The following is a 24,220-nucleotide window of genomic DNA, read 5'->3' as shown; positions in this document are numbered from 1 at the left end:
GTGATTCATCTTTCCAAACCCCTTCTTTACGCAAGGTTACTCTGCTCTGATTGGTCTGGTGACCCAGTTTGTCAGAAACGGAATATAGCAAAGACCCAAACAATAATGCTACAGCATATGCTGAACACTGACATTGGAACACAGATATATATCATTGCAGTCTGTAAACCAACATATTGCTCCATCTTTTTATCATGACTCCAGGCAATAAGAATGACAGACATTCTATATTAATCAACACATTTCTAGACAATAGTGGGCCGGCAGCTGATTAGCAGAACTATAATGCGAGTTAGCCGGTGACCAACAGCTGCATTGAGTGTATACACAACACACACATATTTTGCAATGCTCGACAGAACATCACAGCAACAATTTTTGCATACTATTTACATTCAAATACAGCTATCACACACTGCATGAAAAATAATTTGCAAAAATTCACAATAGAGACACTTTAAATAGCTCTAAAAGATGTGAATGAATGCATAAAGACAAAAATGTATTGCATATCTTATAATTTTTTTATTATTTTGCTATTCGGTTTGATCAGTTTAATGCATCCTTGCTGAATAATAGTATTTATTTCAGAAAAGCAACTTTTGAATAGCAATTATATGTTAGCCAAATAGGTCAAATGAGGGTTCAGTGAGTTGTCCCAAAACATTTATATTGGCCCTTGGTCATCAGGCTATCTATATTGTTGAGTCCTGCAATAAGAAACAAAAATGGGACTAAACATGAGCATCTTCTCCTGTCCCTCTCTCCCTCTGCTAAACGTACACCCTCACACACAAAGGTACACGGGGTCGCACACACTCGGGCTCCATTGTTATGTATGGCTGTGTTAATCTGACTGCTGGCCTCTCTTCCGCTCTCTTTGTCCCCTCCGGCAGCCCAGTGGCAGAAGTCAACAGCACCGCACAAAGGACCCGCAAAACTGGTTAACGGCGGGGCCTGCTTGTGGCTTTGATCAGCTTTTTTAGGGTTCAGTCCCATGTTCCCCCTGCTAGAGGAGGCTGAATGGCTACACTTGAGGGAGGTTGTTAAGGGAGACGAGTGTGAGGAAAGGGTGATCAGGATGGATGCGTGTGTCACTGGTTGGTATGGGATGTCATGTGCTGTCTATGCCAACAAATTACCCCAATTGCTTACTTTTTAAGGATTAGTTTATCCAAAAATGTCATAATGTCATAATATACTCACTCTTGTGTACTTCCAAAGCCATAATGCTTTTAATAATCCCTGAAACACAGTTGAAGATATTTTTATTGAAACTTGAGAGATGCCTGCCCCTCAATTGAAAGTCCATTGACCCCAAACTTTTGTGATTCAAGAAGACCATATGAGTTGACTGGTTTAATTAGAGTCGGAAGAGACACAAGCTTTGTATGATGAACAGTTTTAATTTAGGCTTTCATTCACATATAAAAAATGATGAATGCACCCATGGAGCACTTCAAATATGGGAAACATATTTGAAGTTCAAACCTGCTTGCTAGGTTGTGTGTTCACATCGATTACATTTACAATGCCTTTATAACTTTTTGGAGCATGACATTGTTGAGGGAATTTTGTGTTTTTTTCGAAGATGCAACATGAGAACAACATGATGGTGATGATGGGAACATGTTCCTGTGGCTCAGTGGTAGTTTATTGCATTAGCAGTGCAAAACATCGTGAGTTCAATTCCCAGGGAACACACATAGCCTGAATGCACTGTAAACCACTTTGGATAAAAGTGTCTGCTAAATGCATCATAATGCATGTAATTAATTACACAAATAAAATGTTTTGGTCAACTACTCCTATAATGCACTTCCTAGATGAGTGCACATTGTTTCAAAGAAAAGCAAAATGTATTTTATTACTGTTGTTCAGTATTGTATCAATATGTAATATTATTCTCTACCTCTAAAATGGCTTTAGCTGAAGTCACCTAGGCCACATGAGCAGGAAAAGTAATATGAATAGCTACATAGCTGTTAAGCATTTTAAGCTGTTGTAAATTATTTAGCCTCTCTAAAATTGGGTTGAACTTAATAGTAATATAACAGTGGATAACCAAGAAATTTGAAAAGTCATTCATATACTCGTAGAAGCTCTTGAGGCTGAACATGATCTTCAGTGTCAGTTTTCGGGTGTAGTGTTTTCACCATTGATTGCAATTCAACAGTCATATCTAGGTTTGCTATGCTATTGAAAGCTCCCTTTTCATTATCCAGTCAATTCCAATGAATCAGTAAGATCCTGCTCAACCTTTTCTTCCCTTGTTGAATATTCTGCTTAATTTGGAAATATGTCTCATTACAAATAACTTGCTCAGTTGTGGTAGCCTCAAATTCCTTCACAAACGTCCGTGCACAAACAGCAAGCTGTAAACAACAAAGCTGACTGAATTTTAAGCCAGTAGTCAGAAGTCTGGCTGAGTGAGCCTACAAAATTGGTATTTAATAGACCAGTCTGAACAAGTCCATATAATTCCAAACGTTAGTAAATCTCATTGCGTGATTCATTTGAATACTCTCCTCCCATAAATTTTGCACCTGAAAGGGAAACTTCTACAAATGCATATTGAATAAAGTCAGGTTTTAAAATAATGGTGTCCTCGGCTTTTCAGCACTAATTCGTCACTGCACGTCTGTAGTAAAACCTGACAGTGCCATTTTGACACTAAAAGACAGTTTAGTTACTATTAGTAAAACTGGCCCAAGGGCTCTTGATTGGCTGCTGCTTGACCCCATACTAGTATGCAATTTTAAATATGCCATATTTGCCATAATTTGTTGCTCATGAGTGGTCAGATCTGTTTCGGGCCAATCATCTTAACCGAAATGCCATGTGGCACTACAACCAAAGGACGTGACTGACAGCACCAATTGGCTTTGGATCGTGGGTTTAAACCTACAACCTTACTTTGTTTTTAACAACTTAATTTAAATTATTTATGATGAATCATAATTCTAAGTTTCTACATAAATGTTTTTAATCAATATTACAAATTTTACTAAATTTGACAAATTAACATTCACATTAAAGACATTTATAATGATATAAAAGATTTCTAATATTTTCTACCTCATATTAAAGCCGCTCTTTTGAACTTTCGGTTTGTCAAAGAATTCTGAAAGCAAATGCATCACAGTTTCCAACGAATATCAAGCAGTAACTATTTTGTACATTGATAATGACATCAGGTGTTCCTTGAGCACCAAATCAGCATATTAAAATGATTTTTGAAGGATTGTGTGACACTGAAGACTGAAGTAAAGGCTGGTCAAAATTCGGCTTAGCTAACACATGAGTGTATTAAAATAGGAAACAGCCTCGGTGAGCAATAAGATTCTACTTTCAAAAACAAAACATTCTGAATGGTCCTGTATATTGACTGTGATATTCTTTGTCACTTCAGAACTGGCTAAATGCATTTTCCAAAGAGGATCCCATTGACATGTTTTAGTAGCAGTTTAGTTCAGGACTGTGATTCAGCTGTGAGAGGAAACACTCAGAGAGTCCCAGACAGTTTGTTTTTTGAGATACGCCTTCACATGGCCTGTTCCCTACACACAGAGTCCTCTTAAAGTCAGAATAGTGTCTCAGTCTCTTTCTCTCTAATGGGAGCTTGTGTTCATGGTTAATTAGTTTCTCCTACACATCCGTTTTGTTCTCCATGGACCCAATGCTGGTGGCCGGGCGCACGCCAGCTTTCTTCTCTCTCAGACTATTAGTCAGCTGGAATTCATTAAAACGCACACACTGATGAAGTTGCACCCTGCGCGCATACCTCTTATTTTTATTTGTTGGTTCTATGTTAATTAGCATACCTATGAGACTCACAAGTAGCATCTGTCGCTATTCCGCTGTCAGCCCCCCTCCCTTGCTCTACTTTTCATCCCTCCATCTCGCTGTATGGAAAGCGAAAGGTTTTTTGTGATGTCGAATGTGGCTTACTCTCTAGCGCCCCCTCTGGTGATGGTGTATATTGTCTGTGGATGCCAATTGGAAAACTCCGCATACTGTTCTATCTAAGTGTTTGAGGGGGATTTGATGTGAAAACTGAGTGGATTTATGAAAATATTCCTAATATTCATATGAGAAGTACATTATAGTATCTTTGGTGTGTGTGTGTGTGTCATTGTGAATAGGCCTGGCAGGATTACCATAGTGAGGTCCTCCTTTCTCTGGCTTTGTGTGATTGCTGGCCCATGACTGACGAGCCATTTCCCCCACATAGAGACATGGAGGTGTGTGTGTGTGTGTGTGTGTGTGTGTGTGTCTGTGAGAGAGAGAAAGAAGGGGGGCATCAGGATTAAAGGAAATGTTTCCTGTTTATTGTACTGGGGGTCCTCGGGGATGCTTGGGGGGCATTGTTGCGATGTGTTGGGTGTGTAGATTTAAAAAAGCAAACACATTAATGAATGAACGTATATGGTTTGTTTTCATAAATATTGTAATTATTTTGCCTGTAAGTGTGGATATCTGTAGTTGTGTGCGTGTTAAAGTATGACTTCTAACTGTGTTTCATGAATTAGTATGATTTTTCAGTGCAAGTACAATATGATACACTAAACTAGCGTCAGTGATGGTTGATGACCTTGGTCAGCTCTGGTCAGTTCCCTGCAAGATGTTTTCTGTAATTTCATTTTTTTTTTGTCAGTGTTTTGTATGTATGTATGTATGTGTGTGTGGTGTATTTTAATGCAGTGTGTGTTGATGTGCAGCTGTGTATTGCTGTAGTAACTGTCTCTCTGTCTCTTGAGAATGAGCAAAAAAAAAAAAAGAAAGGTCAAATTAGGGGAGTGGGCCTCTTGTATCCTACACACACACACACACACACGCACACACACACACACACACACACACATAATCTCTTATTGAAGTTTTATCTAATTTCATGTTGATGGTTTCAGTTTGTTTTTCTCATGTACTGATCTTTTTTTTTGTTGTAGAACATGCAAATGATGAAGAGAATGAACTGTTCTGGGCTGTATCAGTAAAGGATAAAGAGGTAATGTTGTATTTTTTTTTGTCAAATCTGAAATTAATAATACTGGAATTGTATTTATTAAACAGAAAATAATTTATATTTTTATGGACTACTTCCATAGGAGGTGATTACATATATGTTTCTCTGTGTGTGTGTGTAGGCTCAGATCTCTAATAAAAGGTTTGGCCCGAGGCGTGTTTCAAACCGTTACTACAATGAAAAATCCATCACGTGTCACAACTGCAAAAAGTCCGGCCATCTCTCCAAAAACTGCCGTGCACCAAAGGTACATCATTATCCACCCGTCACTTTATCTTCACTATAGTCACCTGCCCCACAGCAAAGATCAAAATCCCCTTATTTCCACTCAATGAACTGCTGACACCTATGGTACACATCAGTCCAGAAAAACTGTTAACTAGACAATTTAGCCAATGAATGATCAAAACAGAATTTAAGACAATTGGATTCAAATAAAAAATGTTAACAATACATTTTGGATCAAAGATTTTGTGTACTATAAGGGTTGAATGGTTAAATATATCACTTGAATTCACTGGATTATTATAATTATAAAATACTTCATGGTTATTTGTGACTTCTACCATTCAAAATTTTGGGTTCAGTAACATGTTAAGAAAGAAATTAATACTTTTATACAACATGTATACATTCGATTTGTATATTTGAAGTATAATATCTTTAAGAATATCATGATATATGCTGTTACCACAATATTTTTGTTTACTTCCTTAATACAACAAAAAATGATTTAGGTTAAGTTACCCAGGTATAAACTATAACAAATTGTAAGTTTGTAAAGTGGTCTTTTAGTTTTGAGGATTATTTTGTTCCTTTGATACTCCTATTTTATTTAATCTGTTTTGAACTTTGTTAAATTATATATTCTTTATTTTCACAAAATAACAGTAAAAACTGGGACAACTAGTTTATTTGTTTTATTGCTATTATTATTATTATTATTATTATTATTATTATTATTACAAATCTTTGTAATCATGATACAAGACACTTTAGAATTTATAATTCTTGGTTAAGAATTAAAAAAAGAAATGTAACCTAAAAATAACATTTTCTCATTTTAATGCTTTGAAGAAAATGTCATATGCCAAATTTATAATGTCATAGTTGTCCTCATTGTGACTTAGATTGATATATTGATATATTATACATTATTTGTGCAGACTTATTTGCACAAAATAGCAGTAGAAACCCGGATATTTAGTGTAGTTGTTTTTATTGATATTATCTTTAATATTCAACATAATAAAATACACTTCATAATTCTTAAAGAATAAGAAACCTAACCTAAAGATGGTTTTCTGGTTTTAATGCTGTAAGACAATGTCATATGCCAACTTTATAGTGTCATAGTTGTCCTTACTGTGACTGTGTGTGTGTGTGTGTGTGTGTGTGTGTGTTTATGAGCAGAAGGTGCCATGCTGCTCATTATGTGGGCTTCAGGGACACTTTCGGAGGAACTGTCCGAACCGTTACTGTTCTAACTGCTCGCTGCCCGGCCACACCAGTGACAACTGTCTGGAGAGAGCTTACTGGCACAAACGCTGCCACCGCTGTGACATGACCGGACACTTCTTTGACGTGAGTGGTGCTGCGTGTGTGTGGACCATGGAGCTGAGATGTGTCTCTGTGTGTGTGTTGGGTTTCGAGTGAGTTGTGTGTTGCTTGTTTGTTTGTGCGTGTGTGTGTGTGCGTGTGTGTGTCTATCTCCTGGGCCATTCTTTCTCTCATTAAGGCAGACGCTTCACAGGCTGTGAGTGAGACACACGCTCCACTCGTCACCCCCAACAACAACCCCACCGAGAGACACAGAAATGGGGGAGGAAGAGAAACAAGTCAAAATGTTACTTTTAGAAAGTGCAGAAGAGATGAAAAAAGAAAAGATTCATCTTCCTAAAACAAAGGTCGGAAAAATGTCAGGATCATTTAGTGCAGTAAACTATTTGCATTGTTTTTTTTTTGTTTTTTTTTATTTCAGCATCTCACGCAATGAGCGTTGTTTTTTTTTTTTTTTTTTTTTTTTTTTTTTTTTTAAGATAAGATTCTGTTCAGTGGTGTTTTTAAACACAGGAACACGTTCTCTCACCGTGAAAGCTAGTAGAGTTTGTTCATCTTTTGTTGTCTTGTGATTTGGAAACAGTTTTAATATAATTTTGGCATAGTTTTAATTGAAACGAAATTGGCCCCATTCATGCATAACGTGACAAACAAACACATTTAGGTTTTGGGCGCAGTTAAACAGTGTTGCTTCAAGATATTCTGCTGCATTCTATTAGTCAAAGTAAGAAGTTTTGCTGAACATCTAGGCTCAGTAAGTTCTCACATCACATGATAACAATCACAGTGGCCATCATCCCTCCAAGACCTCTAATTGATTATAAGTCTAGAGTAAGCAGTAAATACAGAATGCAGACCCTAGTTGATCTTAGTGGTTAGCTGAACAAACAGTTCTTCAGCCACCAGCACAACATGACTTTTAATTATGCTTATAATCTATAATTACAGCAGTCTCGAAAACTGCTATGTGGCGTTCATTAATGAACTCTGAGAGTTAACAAATATCAGTCCATTTACTTCAGTTTCTGGCTCACTGTAACATACATCTTCATAATGAATGACCTCAGTTCTTCATCTTTACATATTTGTTACATGTTTAGGGTATGAACATGACAGGATTAAGTCTGAACAAATGTTCAGACTCAAAATTATTGCATGATTTTTTTCTTATATGGTTTCACTCTTACCATTATTTGATTGCTTTGAACTATTATAAAACTTTTTTTTCCATGTTTGTCGGTTTTATAACACTTGTAACACTAATCCCCCTGATAACATGTTCTATTAGTGTTTAATTTGCCTCTAAGCTAATTTGGATGTGAAAATATGGCTTGGAATTGGCTTCAGTATTTGTCTGATGTTCCTTAGTGTTCAAAAGACCTTAATTTTCCCACTATCAAAGCAGCTTATATATTTGGATTTCTAAAAATGTAGTCTCTTTGCCAAAGCTCCACTTTTGTCAAAAACAACACTGTAAGGGCAGTGACTTTAATTCATGATAATAAGAAAACAAGTCTGGAGGTTCAAAACAACAGCTTTGGTATTTGGCAGTATGGAAATGTTTTTAGTAGCTTCACCGCTGTATCATCTTGTCACAGCGAGTGAGGGAAAGAAAAGCAGATTCTTAGCGATTTTAAATGTTTCCTTCAATACACTCAGCAGGGTAAACCCTAGAAGGGGTGCTGAAGCCTCTGCCTGGCTCTCAGGTGGGGTTCAATGAAAAGCCAGCAGTATAAATGAGTCCAGCTGCTGTGCCCTCAGCACTTTCAATTTTTTAGAGAGATGTAGGAAGCTCACAGGGCAAATGCACTAAGCACCCTCGCTCAGTTTCTGTTGAAGCGGCTTGAGCTGTCAACACTGCACCTCTCTCTTATCCTACTGTTGTCCTTTTCAGTTTCTTTATTTTCCTGTTAATTTGTTTCCTTTTCCCTTTTGCATTTCCTTTGTCTTTTTCTCTTCTCTTCTCTTATTATTATTTCTAGATCTTATTTAATCTCCACTTCTTCTCATCTTGTCTCATCTTTTTTTATTTTGCGCATCTTCCTTATCAATTTCATATCATATTTACAAAATTACTTTCATAAACTGGTTTACTTTTATAAATAGAGTTTATGTGAAGATTTTCCAAATAGGCCCTAAAAGGTTTAATTTTTTGCTTCTGCAGTACATTTAATCAAAGAAAAAAAAACACTTAGAAAGTATGTATATAGTAGATCAATAACGAAAAGAAACAATGCTAAAAAGAAAAGGGGAATGTCTCGATAGATTTAAAACAAATAAAAAAAGTATTATCATAAACCTTTTGTGGTTCTTTTTTACTTGTGTTTCTGAACTTTCAGACTTTAATTTCATGTAAATATTGGGTTTTCTCATTGTCTTTTTTTCTGTTCTCAACAGGCTTGCCCAGAAATCTGGAGACAGTATCACATTACGGTAAGCTTCCATGTGTTTCTGTGTTTCTCATAGAAAATGCGAGGACAAGTTATGTGTGAATTCATAGAGAGTCTGCCTGAAGGAATTCCAGGTGACCTTATGTGTTAAACATCTCCAATAATAGAGTCATTTGTGACTAAAGCAAGTCAAGCCAACACTCATTTGTGTGTAATAAAACCTCACATGTATAAGCAAGCACTATTAGTCATTATTGTGGCTTGCAGAGAAAAGGCTCCATGCGTCCCGCTGGTTTTGTCTTTGTGTGGACATGTATAAATGGTGGACTCCTGACAGTGTGTCAAAGCAGAGGAGAAATCAGCTTTCATTCACCACAGAGGGTTGCTTTAAAAACTAGACTTGTGTTGAACTGTATGAAGTCTCTTAATACAATGAATTTAAAAATATCTCAAAGTTGTTTGAGATTCTTTAAATAGACAACATTTGTTTACTTGGGTTTTATTGGATCGCCGTGTGCTTTCCTCTGTATTTGCATCTGTGTGTATGTGTTTTGTCACAGAACAATCTGAAAGTGGTTAATTGGCAAACTCACTGAGCATTTTCTCCCCAAAGATCCACCAGGGTGAGAAGGCATGTGACAGTCACACACACAGCTAAACGTCAAGGGGCGCGCTGGAACATCTGCACTCACACACACACACATCCGCTCAGACTCCTGGAATATAGACCTCAGCCTAAGAGAAAAGAGCAGGTTGTTTGTCAATTAAAAGACGTGATAAAGCATGAAATGGGCTGCCAGCATCGCGCTGCGCCGAGCAGTCACTCGACCCGTCACACACACACACTCGCACACACACACACACACAGTCTAATTAGCTAGGCTTCCTAATGAAAAGGCCAGATCGTTAGTGCTAGCCTGGTGCGCGGGTGGCAGAGTGGAGACAGAGAAAAAGAAAGGTGGAATGAAAAGAAAATGTTGCCTCTAGGGCTGTTAAAGAGCTGCGTTGGAGGGTTATAAGTCTTTTTAAAAAATCTTTCCCACTTTCACTCTTTCTGAGCTTTTGATTTGTTTCCTCAGTGTTGAATAAAAATAGCATTCCCTGAGTTTGTACCAATTAAGTTCATGGCACAAAGATGGAAACGGATCTGATTATTATCCCTCTTTGAAAAGCGTACGGTATCTGTTGTTTCTGCCAAAATACCATAGTTACTATATTACAGTTATTGTTTGTAAAATAAAACTGTGATAAATTGATGCCAGTGGTTCTGGTGGATCACTGTTTTAGTCTTATTAAGGTTGTGGACTTGCAGGGAAAAAGTGAAAAATAAGTAAATAAAATTTAGGGGAAAAAAAATTAACTTAAAAAAAAAAATCCTACAATTAAACACAAATTGTCTAATTTAGTTTTGCAGGCTCAGATATTAGCTTCCGCTGCTCTTCTTTACTATAATTGTTTAAAATAATATATACATTTTCATATTCAGCATGTGAATAATTTTCTGTGTTGACAGGCATATGCTTGGTAATATTATTGCATGTCTGAAATATATTTAATATATTTCGACATTTATTTTTTTTGTAAGATAAAATATTTTGTAACATAGTTTAATATTACATGTACTTACTATGGTAAAAAATAATACGTTATATATAATTACCAGAAACTAACACTAATCCTAACACTTACCCTATAGTAAGTGCATGCAGTTAATTAATAAAAAAATATTATTATTTGTGAAATATTAGTCTGTAACAACGTCACCTTAAAATTAAGTGCAACCCAGTTTTGATACAATTTTGGTGCATATGATGTCCAAATTAAAATCTTGATGTTAAATCAAAAACAAGATGAAATGCACTGAAAAAGAAAGAATGAATGCAGGGTGATTTACACCATTTGAAAGAGATCCGGTATTAAATATTTTACAGTAGTGTAATTAAAATCATTGTCATAATCAGTGGCAACTATTTTATCGCACCCAAAAATCTAGGTTAAAAGACTATTTGCTATCACGGTGAATTGCTGTCCGGCGTCCTGCGCCTATGTGGACGACATATGTGGACGTTCGTGAGTATGTAGGGTTTATAATGGCTTAAAATAGCGTGTGATGGTTTCCTGCGGGTCCACTTGGTTCTGCTGGGCTGAGTCCATCTGCTTGTGCATTACTTTCATCCTCCGGGTCCTGCCCTGGTTCTGTTTGTGTGTGTAGGTACTTAAATTGAGTCACCCTCAACAGACGGTCTTTAAGGCCTTTAAACTATCCTGGAGTCTAGAGGGCTCAAAGTTAAATACAGTACAGATACCCCTGTGTGTGAGTGTGTGTGTGTGTGTGTGTGTGTGAGTGTGTGTGTGTGTGTTGTGCTTTGGGGAGCTGTGGCCTGTCGCCCTATGCTAGGCCCAGTCAGGTGTGAAAAGGCATTCTGTCAGACCAGTCCCTTTCTACTGGGTCTGTTTATAATGTGTGTGTGTGTGTGTGTGTGTGTGTGTGTGTGTGTGTGTGTGTGTGTGTGTGTGTGTGTGTGTGTGTGTGTGTGCGTGCGTGTGGGTGGGTGAGGCCTGCACCTGTCTTCACTAACAAACAACCACTCAACTCAACTAAGTTTGCCACAAAACCCAAAGGAGACAGACAGAAAGAAGTGCGAGTGTTCACAGAAACTATGCAAAGAGTGAAAGTTTTACAAAGCAAATGTGGTGTCTGGGCCAATTTTCTGTTTGCTGCGATTATGCTGTTCTTTGGTTTGGTTTTCATTTTATAAATGCAACTGTTGTACATCTGCAAGGACTTAACTGACTCAAAAATGTAAATCAAATATTCTCTTTTAAAATGTAGTTTTAAGAATGTTCTGTACACACACACACACACAACTAGATCAAAATTGTGGTGACTAGGAGAATTTCGTAACGTGCTACAGAGCTTTTATGTTTTGGTTCAGATATTACGGGTCTGAAGGGGATACGGATTCCAAACCTTTTAAGAGGATATTGGTGCGCAATTACCATTTTTAAAACTTCTTTTTAAAATCCCTTCTTTCCTCAAACTGATCAGCCTAGTAATCCTTTACACTGTAATGAAAATTAATTGAATCATTAGCATAAGTGAAATGTATGAGGGACATACAGTTTATGGCTTCAAAGCGATCAAGTGATTTTTAGAAGACCGTCAGCAATAAAGAGAAATGGCCTTGCTGTCAATAGAAACATTTCTGAATATTATTCAGTAAGACCAAGCCAAATATGGACCAAAAACCTAATGATGAATTCAGTGTTTCAGTGGAGCTGGAAAATTAGTCAATTTCTTTTTCAGATAGATGTACATTTAGTTTCACCTTTATTCCATTGGGAGATAGAAAAGTCTGGATTCATCCTGTGCAAATGTTGAAATGAAGAGCAAATATATAGTTTGTAAATATCTGCATTTATATGTGTTGGTTTGATAGACACACAGCACCATCTACTGATATAGATGATGTACTACAGCAGTCCGTAAAGGACAAAAAATACTGTCAAATCATCTTAGAAGAAAAGTGATTCATAAATTAAGGTAATAAAATTATTATTTTTCATCCTTGTTGCAATTTAATAATATAACCGGTTTAAGATTTGGCTGGTATAAAATTAACAAAAGAAATTGCACTGTAAAAGGGACCAAGTCTTAGGAATCAGAATATCATAGTGAGTTTGAAGGGGGTTGCATTTTTTTGATTTGGGCCATTTAGCAACTTATATATAAATGTAAAAATGTAATTGTAAATCTTTATCCGTAATGAGTATAAATCATGTTTAGACATTTGTGAATGTAATGAGATCTTCAAGAGACGGAGAGAAGCGTCCGACACAGTTTATTTCGAGTGTTTGTATCGATTAAACTCCTGTGGGAACAGTTCAGTGGAAATGTCACAGCGCAGCACTTGGAGAAAGCGGTTCTTTCTGACACTGATTTTATGCTGCGGAGCTTTTTAAGAGTGTGATCCCCGTGTGGATCTGTCAGCTCAAAACATCAGATTTTCGGGCAAGAGGATTTTGAATCAATTGAAGTTGATATGAAAGTGTGCTTGTGAAGTTGAATCGAGGATTTCATTTGAACGCGTTCAGCGCATTTGATTCTGATTTTATCAAGGCTGCATTTATTTGATCAGGAATACAGTATAAACAGCAATTATTCTTACAGTTTTAAATAGCTGTTTTCTATTTTAGTATGTTTAAAATGTCATTTACTCCCGTAATCATAAAACTGAATTTTCAGCGGTCATTACTTCAAGTCTTCAGTGGCACGTGATTTTTCATAAATCTTTCTAATATGCTGATTCGGTGCGCAAGAAACCTCTTCTTATTGATATCAATGTTGAAAGCAGTTGTGCTGCTTAGTATTTTTGTGGAAACCATGATATATTATTTAAGGATTCTTTAATAAATAACAGTTCAAAAGATCAGAGCAAATCTTTTGTAACTGTAGTCTTTCCTCTCAATGTTTGAGCAATTTAATGCATCCTTGCTGAATATTTTCTTTCAGAAAAAAAAAAAAGTCTATAAAAATGTCATTTATTTTCTGTTGATGAACTGTGACCATTGTGATTTGTATATGATGTCATGCTGTGTGAATGCTGGGTCCTGTCGCCACCTGGGGGAAAAACCTCACAATGCTTTAGGAGATGCTTGTTATTTAGGCTTGTAGCAGTATTGTGTTGTTTATGCTTTGTCATACCATCTCTTTATGTGGCTTTAAGCTAATAATTATTTTTTCTTTCTTATGTCTTGTTCCTTCATATGTCATGCTCTTTGAAACTTAGGTATTCATTTAAGTAGTAGACATTGTTAGGGCTTTGTTTCTAAATTGATTATTTTATTCCAGATGTGAGATGAAGAGCTTTTTTTCTGTTTATCAGACAGGAAAGTGAGAATGCAACTGCTAATGTTTGGAAGAAGAAGAGGTGGAAGTATATATGATGCAAAAATCATATTGAATCCTATTTATTTTTTAAAGCAAAATAACATTTCTTCTTTTTTTTCCTTTGGATTTTGTGAGTTAAATATGGTTTGGAGGATGGCTTCTGGTTATCAGTTGAAAGGCAGGCACGGAGAGACCGGTGTGTGTGGCATTGCATGAGAGGCCAGGGGTCGATAGCATTACAAGACGTGTGTGTATGGCCGCACATCCGTGTAAGAGTGTGTGTGTGTGCCTTTTGGCTGCCAGTTTCCTGTGTTTGCATTTGAATGACAAAAGCAAGGGGAGCTGGCATGAAAATAGAAAAATGTTTATCTGTTAGCCTGTCTCAGCCTTAGGTATACACACACTTCTTACTGAACTGAGAAAGACAGAAGAGGAAACAGTCTGCAGCTGAGACCAGAAATAGGTCAGAGCATCCTTTATAACACTTCTTGGCATCTTTTCATTTGTGGAATATTTTGCATCGGACAAACTTGAAAGTTGGTGTGTTGTTGACATGGTGTTACTACACATTCTTTAATAGAAAGGTCAGGAAAAGGGGTTTCGCAATACCATAGAATAACCTTTGTGAGTTTCCCAAAGAAACTTTCAGTGGACGGCTATTAAAATATCACTGTTTTTCATACTTTAAAAGACATTTCCATAATCAAAAGCACATTTTTTCCACTAGAAAGGTTAGAATGGATACTAAATGTTTTTTATGGAGCCATCAATGCCAGTAAAGAACCTGTTTTTAAGATTGCACAGGGATGGTACGATTCCAAGTTAATATTAATGGTAACACTTTAGCATAGGGACCAGTTCTCACTGTTAACTAGTTGCTTATTAGCATGTCTTTTATTAAACTTTTGGCTATTTATTAGTATTATAAAGCACATATTATGCATGGCCATATTCTACATTCATAATCCTACCAATTTAACTGCTAACTTATTAACTATTAATAAGCAGCAAATTAAAGTTTACTGAGGCAAAAGTCATTGTTAATGCTTTGTTAATATCAAGAATCGGACCTTAAAATAAAGTGTGACCATGTAAATAGTCAAAAAGTAAGACTAATTGCTCACTTTCTGATGATTTTATGCAAAAAAATAAATAAAATAAACATTTTGTTTAGCATATTTCATGGAGGTGTGTGGTTTGAGTAGAATAACATGGAAGACCATTTTGATCTATTTGTGATTTCTGAAAAATGGTTGCAAAGAGGTTTTGCACACAAACGTGAGCAAATGCACAGTAAATGTAAAAATAAGATTGACCTTATCGAAAACACTTTCTTCCTTAAACATCAGTAAAAATGCCTACGAATGTCCCACATTTAGCGAGTGAACCGTCATTGGACTATCATATACAGTGGCACAGCGTAAACCTCCGTTCAAAGCTCGGTTTGTAAATCACATCACAGGAAAGAAGTCGACCTGGCGAAGGCTCCGCTGAGCTACAGCAGCTCTGTCATATCAGTCAGCACACGTCTTGTTTTCTGTCCCTTGTGTTACTATGTTTATTCATTTAGGCCACCTCTGTACGATATTAAAAATGTCTGCGCAGATAAATCCACACTAGATGTGCATTTCATCCATAATACAGTGGTGTTCGTTTTGACCGTGCATGGCAGGTCTTGTCTTGACATGTACGTTTTATATAAGCTGTTGCAAGTTGGATTTTGGAGGTTATGCACTATAGATAGATTTATCTAGAAGATTGCATGTTAAACCTGAATCTGCTTCTGTTCATCTTCCTCTCTCTCTCTACCTTGCTCCTTGTCGCTCTTTTTCTAAAGAGGCATATTGTAGGTAATTTATGGTTTCTTAATCCTCCTTAATCTTTATTTGTTGTCTAATGAGTGTTGGTGGAACGCCATAAATTGCATGTCTGGATGAAAATGGCGAATGTCTTTAAATGATTTCTCTTTACCCCCACCCCTTTCCTGTCATTCTGGGGGGGTTCTCTAGAGTTTTTCTATTACGTATGCATAATGCACCCCAAATCTTCCACCTCTCCCTAATCCACCAAGCACACAAAGACTGTTTACACTGTGTGTGCATGTTTGAATTGTGATTGCACTGGAAACAGTTTGAATTTGATGTGGGTTTAAGGATTAAGGTTGTGTCCGCCTGTAGCCAAGGTGTGAAGTACTGTTGCCAGGATCCAGTGTGTGTGTGTGTGTGTGTGTGTAAATCTGTGTGTTTTATTTGCTTAAACGTGTGATTGTGTGAGCATGAGGGCTGTTTTCTTTGAGGAGGAGAAGGGAGGTGGTGTCTCTTGAAAACACTGGATGAGAAAATAATCAACAGCACAGTAATAAAATGAGAAATGTTACGAAATATAAGAAGAAATACTGCGTGTAGCACTCATCTTTGTAAATCAACGCTCTCCAAAAGCAACACCAGCAGATGAGCTTTCAGAGAGAGGCAGTGTCTCTTTGGCCTCCCTGGAGCACATTATGTTCTCCTAGAAGCCCTGAAGCATGGTGTGAACGTGAAGGGAGAAATAGTCGAGAAGTCATGTGAGAGTGCCTCCATAGCACTGTGATTGGCTTATTACTCGATGCAGTAATGCCCACCTATCATGGTCCGTAGCTCAGCCTGAATGGGTCATACTGTTTTGTAGTTGTAGTACATTTAGTTTTGGTTGCTTATTGATAGGGTAAGATAAATCCTGTTTAATTAACCCCAAAAAATAGGAAAGTCAGTTAAATCAAAGTCAGAACAGGAATATTGCACTAAATGTTTGATTTAATTTGAAATTTCATTGTTTTCAGTTAATTTTTTGAACTGAAAATGATGGTGCAATGTACAGATATTTGTGTCTATGAATGCTTTTTTGCACAAGGTCATATGAATTTGTGTGAGTGTGTGTGCTCTTGTTTTTGTGACATATCAGGACACAACTCTGTATAATGACATGTGTATGACAAAGGTATTACAAGAAGAGGGTGACTTATGAGGACATAACTAGAGATGTTCCGATACCCTTTTTCTCTTCCCGATACCGATTCCGATACCTGGGCTCAGGGTATCGGCCGATACCGAGTACTGATCCGATACCTGGGTGTATATCTGTATATACAGCTGTATATACTACTAGCCCTGTGTAAATTGCTAGAATTCTTTTTATGGTGTGCTTCAGACAGATCCCTCAATAAAACATGAACAAATACATGGTGAACTACTGTATTTATTACAGTATTTTTATTATCTAACATGAATTTGACAGTATTATTTATTTTCATATGCAAAAAAGAACTTCAAATGCAGCCAAAAATCTAACACCGCAAACTAAAAAAGGTATTTAAGTTTTACAATATAACTGTATAAAAAAACTGCAACAAATAAGTCTAGGAATATAAAAAAAGATCTATTAATCAGATAATCTCTTTACAACAAAACAAGTAAAAAACAAGCAACCATCTAGGCATAATTATTATTATTATAGAGACGTATTATTATTACTGTAGGCTACAACAGTAGCTTTATATATTGTCAATTTACTCATGTAAACCAAACATTTATTTTAATGGGCTGCCATGAAGATCTTTGAGTGTCTGTGTTTATGATATGACAGTATTCTCAAATGAAACGGTAAATTCTCATGAAGTGACGGTTTATGCGTTCGTGTCCTCATGACACACAGCAGAGACTACAAAACAGCGAGCTCTCGCGCATCTGTGCCAGTCACCCACAGAGATGTAGATTTTGCGGGAGTAATATTTAAATAGTATTTTGCAGTTTAATATTCACAGACACTAGTATATATTCGGCTACTGTCTGGAGCCCTGCGCTTTGACTTACACGGAAGCGACTGAACGCAGCTGCCGGTACTGAATATACTTGAGAGTCTGTAACTACCGGTACTACAGAGACATACTGCTAACCACTGATCTATAATATAGTAGCGGCTTCACTGTCTTTTGGCAGTTTAGAATGTGATGAGTGATCCAGTCATATATAGATCAGGGCTGCTAACGCGTTTTCATTTCTTCTTCGCTGCTCTAAACAGGGGTTGCTTGTGGCAACACAGCACAACTTCCTGTGTTTTCAATGCATTTTGAGCAGCGAAGAAGAACCGTGCAGCGGTTAGGCAAAGCTTGCGGTCATAACTAGGTCTTTTTTAAGAAAATGGTATCGGATCGGTATATGGGTTCATGTACTCGCCGATGCCGATGCCAGAATTTGTTGTGGTATCGGAGATATTTCCGATACTAGTATCGGAATCGGAACAACTCTAGACATAACCCATGTCCCCATTTTTTTGAGAAAGTAAAAATGCACAAAGTTTCCTGTGAGGGTTAGGTGTAGGGTTGGTGTAGGGCGACAGAATATACAGTTTGTACAGTATGAAAACCATTACGCCTATGGGATGTCCCCACTTTTCACAAAAACCAACGTGTGTGTGTGTTTCTGTGTGTGTATTTGTGAGAGAGAGGGAAAATATGCTCTGTGACTCTTGGCCCTGAAACACAAACATATCAGAGGCCACCCTCTGCCCCGATAATCCTTTCAGATAGAGGTGATACACACACACTAAAGAGAGGTAATTAATAGTGCCACAGAGCAGCTCTTATGCACAGAGGATCGGATGAAGGAGGGGGCGCTCTGTCGTCTTTTTTTTTTGTTCCCCCCGTCTGTCTTCCTCCCTTTTCTGTGACATTCGAGCACGAGTGTGATAACAGGAGCTCAAGGTCAGGGAGGGGGGCACGGCGTACGTGTGATGGAGGGAGGGTCTTCTTTACACAACAATTTGCATGAGATATCAGCGAGGATGAAAAAATGTAGAAAAAGCAAAATAGATGGAGGAACGGTGAAGGTACAGTAGAGATGAGGAAAGAGACAGAGGTTAAAGGACCATGTGACTGTCAATGAACCACAGAAAGATTTTGAGGTAGTAAGAAGAAAGGAGCATTAGAAATACAAAAGGAGAAAGGGAAGTTTTAGAAATAAATGGTTGCCAAATGAAGAAATGTTACATTTTCTGAGGAAAATATGAGTGCTAAAGTTGCTATAGTAAGTGGTTGTCAGTGGTTTTTAGCACATTTAGTTGTTAGTGGGACTGGGAATGGAGAACCGGATCTTCTCTTAACTGTTTTTAAGTGTCTGCATTCTTCCACAGATGTGGATGGAACATCATACTAAAACACTTGGACAGCATGTCCTGAGTCTGCAGGAAAAAATCGTTTTAGCTTAGTTGTAATTTCAGTCTGAATTGATAATGATAGGAGAGAAGCTGCAAAATAATACAAAAAAATGTATCTTTTGAGTCAAATGCTGCTTCCAGTATGTTCCAGGCTGCAAACAAATGACTCGTATGAGTTGACTCCTTTCTTTTAATGAATCAGTTTTAAAGACTCTGGAACTCATCAGAGATCTGTTTGAACCAGTCTAATGACGGTGATTCACTCTCTGAATCAGCAGGAGATGATTGTGAATCGCTGAACCTCAAGTCATAAATTTGGTCTTGTATAACTTGTAATTATAGTGAACTGTATACTATTATGTTTGCTTGAGGCCTGATTATTGATTCATATTGTTTTAAGTGTTGCATGCAGGTGATATATGAATGTAAATTCAGGCCCACTTTATATTAGGTGGCCTTACAGTGCACTTATTTTGTACATGCATGTTTATACATTGCATTTACATTTTAAAAATACCTGCATGTAATTAATATTTTAGAATTACATTGTTGGCCCATCTCTTACACCTTAACCCAATCTTAAACCTACCCATACCACCAAACCTGTCCTTAACCTTACCCATATCCCATTTCATTAGCAGCAAAAGTGGATTGCTGTACCTTATGAACACAAAAAGTACATTGAACTTATTTTTTGATGTAAATAAATAGTAGATAAGGCCACCTGATATAAAGTGGGACCATAAATTCTCATCCCAAGTTGCTAGGTGGTTTCTTGAGGGGTTTCTAGATGCTTGCTTAGTCGCCCAAGTCAAAAGAGCATAAAAGTCTCTATGATATTCAAGTTCTTAGATATAACTTAGATCCCTTCTTCAGTGTGTATTGGATTTTTTTCACTCATTTTAGCATCCACCAGGCTATCACTAACGGCATATCTCTCCTCATCAAGCTGAATGATTTGGAAGTTCAATACATTTGTTCAAATCGGTAACCTCTGTATTAACTTGATTAGCAAGTAGCATTCATAAACAACAGTGGATGGCAAACCATGCATTGAGTTTGGGGGGCTAGAAAGAGCGAGTGAGCGACGGAGAGAGAGAAGGGTGGGTGTCCGGGGGGTAACCGGTGGTGTCTTTGTGATGGAGATGGAGCAGTCTCCAGCGCTGAGCTGATAATGACCAACGGTTCTAATAGCATTCACCCCTCCACCCTTTAACCACTCAAGCGGAAAACGGACAGAAAGAAAGAGAGAGAGTGTGTGGAACGGAGGAAGATATGTTTAAAATATGACGTGGTGGCTTATTGAAAACGCACGTATATGAGTGTGTGTATGTCTCGACGCCCCCTTGAGGACACATTAAAAGACAATATGTGTGTAGTTTCTGGCCACGCACACACACGCTCTCAAACACGCTCGCACCAGTCGGCTTACCCTCTTTATCGTGCTGTATTTACGGAGGGCGATGGAGCGTGAAACGCCTTTGGGCTCCCCGGGACCAGATGGAGACACACACACATACATACACACACTCCAATGGCAGCCTTATCACCAGCGCATTACTGGGATTTATTGATACCCTCGGTAATCACTCCCTTATATCACCTCAAAGAAAAGAAAAATATACAGATTATATGAATGTCTGCGAGAAAGAGTGGGAGGAGGAGACTGAGTGGATGATGGGAGAACGAGAGTGTGAATGGGGGTCATCATTCACTAGCGAGATGGGAAATGTAAGTGAGGTTTATAATAACAGAACAGAGTGAAAGGAATTGAGCGAAGTCGAGGAATATAACACAGGTAGTCGGCTGACATACATGCACACAAAGGGCACCTCTGAGGGACCGAGGTGCTTTTACACACTTGACATGTGTGCAGTTGTATTTTTGTGTGTGTTTGGAGTGTGTTCTGGTACTGGTTGCATCCGGATTCGTGTCACCCTAATTGGAGGATTCTTGACCTTACTGCTTTCACTTGTCACACAGAAGAAGCTTCTGCTACAAATGGGGATATCCACCTTTACTATTACAAGTGAAGCTTGCTGCAAGATGTTTAGTAGAATGTCGAAGCTGCTCTTTTTTTGCACTATGAAAGTGCACCAGGGACTAAAAAAATGGGAAAAATGCACATTAAAGATGTATGATAATAGTCCATTGTTGAAAAAGAGCAACATTCTGTTAAAATTGTCCTTTTTGTGGTCCACAGAAGATAAAAACTTGTATGGTTATGCAATGCTGAAGTGAGAGTACAGTCAAACCAAAAATGATTCAGATGCCACTATCATTTTTATATCTTTTTACTAGTGGGTTCAGGACACTATAGCTCATTCATGTAAGTGAGGATAGTAAAATAAAGTAAACTGTGTGACATATTATAGCAAAAATTCTTCATACAGTAGACAAAATTTGGCACCAAAAATTATTTAGACACTTTGTCCTGACCATGTTTTGCAGTTGCAATTTTTTTCTTTAAATTGCTAATGCAAAAATTTGTACACAACAGACCGAACAAAATTAAGCAGTGTTTGGTAATTGGTTTTTATCTAATTGTGTACTTAAATTTAACAACAGACAGCTATTCAACCTAATTTATTACCTTTCTAACTTTGAGTTTTTGTTATATTTTATGACCATTTTTCTACACTATAGTGAATAATCTGTTATAATGTGAGAAATGTAAAAGGTGTCTGAATAAATTTTGGTTTGACTGTAAATAACGACACAATGGACATTTTTAGGACAATGACCCCTTTGAACTAATGGTTCTCAGCTAGGGGGCCAGGGCCCACTAAGGCTCCTAAATCTTTCAAGAGGGCTTCAAGATGATTTAAATTAACAATCGTTTTAAATCCATCCCCTTTTTCCATTAAAGAGCATATACAAGGATATGAAAGGAAACCTATTAAAAGTGTGATCGTTTTCAGCTCCTAAAATGTGTGTAATCCTGAAAATTAAAATCCTTATTATTATTATTATTATTATTATTTATGAAATCCAGAAAACCTGTAGATTAAAATAAGTTTTCAAAACATAAATAGGGCTAGGGGGCCTTAAATATTGTTAACGAAAAATATGGTTCACTATTTGTCTTTTTTCAGACTTTAAATATAAGATTTTATATTGCTGCATTTTTTTTTCTTAAAGGATGTTAGTAGTGTAGAAGTTTTTTTTTTATTTTTTATTTTTTAAATCAGTGTCCTTTCTAAATCCATGTCTGTTTGTTTCTTTGTAGACCACTAAGGGACGCATCTGTCAAGCCAGCGATCCAGAGGCCTCCAGGAAACCTGCCTACTGTTATAACTGCTCTAAGAAAGGACACTTCGGCCATGTGAGTGGATCAGCCTCGTCCAAGTGTCACACAGCAGCTTGCTTTCCACAGTGGATAATAACAAAACAGAAACAAGTTTAAAATACCACATTTTCATAAAACACAGCTATATAGATTACCATTCAGAAGGTTGGGATTAGAAAATAAAATATTATACATATCTTTGTATAGTTGTATTCAACAAGGAAGAATGAATAAACAGAAATAGTAAGCAGTACATCCATATTCAGCATATTGGAATGATTTCTGAAATATTGAAGTGGTGGAATCATTACAGGAACTTATTAAAATTTAAGCATTAAAATGGAAAATAGTTAATAACTTTTCACAATATTACTGTTTTTAATGTATTTTGGATCACAGATATTCAGCCTTGGTGGGTATAAGAGAGATTGTGAGAGACAGGTGTGCCTTCGCAGATGTCCATGATTTGAGATGTTAAAGTGTGTGTTTTCTGTAGGAATGCACCGAGAAGAGAATGTATAACGGGACATATCCCACCCTGCCGTTTATTTCCCGTTACGACACGATGAATGACACCTATTACCGGGAAATCCGAGTTCAAAAGCAGGCCAGAGGTTTGTTAGACTGTTTCTGACAAGTTGAATTGATAAAAGCCGATCATACTTGAAACCTAAAGATTTAATGACGCGTGTCTCTTTCAGAACTCGAGCAAGCCGGATTGATTTCACCGGACAGAGCTGTCGTTACATACACCCCCCAACCGCCCAGGAAGAAACAAAAAACCAGCCACAAACAGTCTCCATACCCATACAACACACACAGCAACAACCAGTCCACGCGGAAGAGACGCATCGCACACACACCCAAACACACTAACTTCAGTGTCAAGCAGAACTCGGAAACGTCATGGAGCCACGGCAGACAAACCCCTAAGAGCAAGTTTAAACCACAAGAGCCAAGCCAGAATAAAGCCAAAAAGAAGAAAAAGAAAACTCAATCGAAAGGTATTGTTTTAGATGAAGATGCAGACTTTCCTAGAGGTTATAACAAGAGTAAAACAAGAGATGTTTCATCACCTCGGAAAGCCAATGTGAAGCCGAATAAGCCCTTTGGAATGGAAAAGAACAGTAAAAAGGACAAAATATCGAAAAAGAAGGAGAGGAAATGGCAAAAGAGAGAACGAAAAGCTGCAAAAGATTCTTCCATGTATCCTTCCGATGAAAACCTTTTTCTGATTAAGCAAAGAAAGGTATGAAGATATATTTGAAAAATGGCAAATTGTGTGAATGGGACGATAAGTGATTCAGATGTTTCCTTTTGGTCCGTCTTCTTCCAGTCTCCATGGCTTTGTATATAGTATTACGGCATTTTAGGTTGCTTGGAAGGAAAATTTGATGCAAATCAGAACATCTCACCCAAATACAGGCTGCACTATTTAATGATTGGCATTAAAAAGAGCATAATTTTGGGAAAGATTTAATGTTTATCAAATTTGTGAATTTTAAAAGCGGGTGTCCTGCTTGTACTTGACAAGTGTATAGAGTTTTCAATTTTGTGTACATGCTAACTTCTGTAACATTGTGATTAAAGTCTGTTTGTGTTGATATCATGTTTGAGATCTTTTGTATTCATATTTTTTTTAATGAATATTCAACCTTATTTTAAGGTAAAATGTCAAATCCAAGCTTTATATTTCATGAAAACTCATAGGATGCTTTTCTAAAAAGCATGAACTCTGTCTTTGTGGCACCATAACAGGATTCCTCTGTTTATTTTAACATCCCACCAGTGCAACCAATGGCATGACTTTGGGGGCAGGGCTATCAGTTTGGCCAACCAATGGCAGATGTGGGAGTGGAAACCAGTTTAAAAAG

The 24,220-nt window shown here is 37.3% G+C and overlaps 1 protein-coding gene across 1 annotated transcript in view; it reads left to right on the top strand.

Moving 5' to 3' along the window:
- zcchc7 (zinc finger, CCHC domain containing 7) overlaps positions 1 to 23,950 on the top strand; it is a 51,128-nt gene extending 27,178 nt beyond the window's left edge. Inside the window, exons 3-9 of the mRNA XM_026204035.1 lie at positions 4,950 to 5,008; positions 5,148 to 5,273; positions 6,440 to 6,610; positions 8,984 to 9,019; positions 22,287 to 22,382; positions 22,843 to 22,960; positions 23,048 to 23,950. Of these exons, the coding sequence (XP_026059820.1) occupies positions 4,950 to 5,008; positions 5,148 to 5,273; positions 6,440 to 6,610; positions 8,984 to 9,019; positions 22,287 to 22,382; positions 22,843 to 22,960; positions 23,048 to 23,601 (1,160 nt within the window). The 3' untranslated portion in view covers positions 23,602 to 23,950. The remainder of the gene's footprint in view (positions 1 to 4,949; positions 5,009 to 5,147; positions 5,274 to 6,439; positions 6,611 to 8,983; positions 9,020 to 22,286; positions 22,383 to 22,842; positions 22,961 to 23,047) is intronic.
- The last annotated feature ends 270 nt before the right edge of the window (positions 23,951 to 24,220 follow it).

The sequence above is a fragment of the Carassius auratus genome, chromosome 26 (genome assembly GCF_003368295.1).
Source record: "Carassius auratus strain Wakin chromosome 26, ASM336829v1, whole genome shotgun sequence".
NCBI lineage: Eukaryota > Metazoa > Chordata > Actinopteri > Cypriniformes > Cyprinidae > Carassius > Carassius auratus.
Note: the sequence above shows the minus strand (reverse complement) of the source record. Positions and strands in the feature narration are given on the sequence as shown.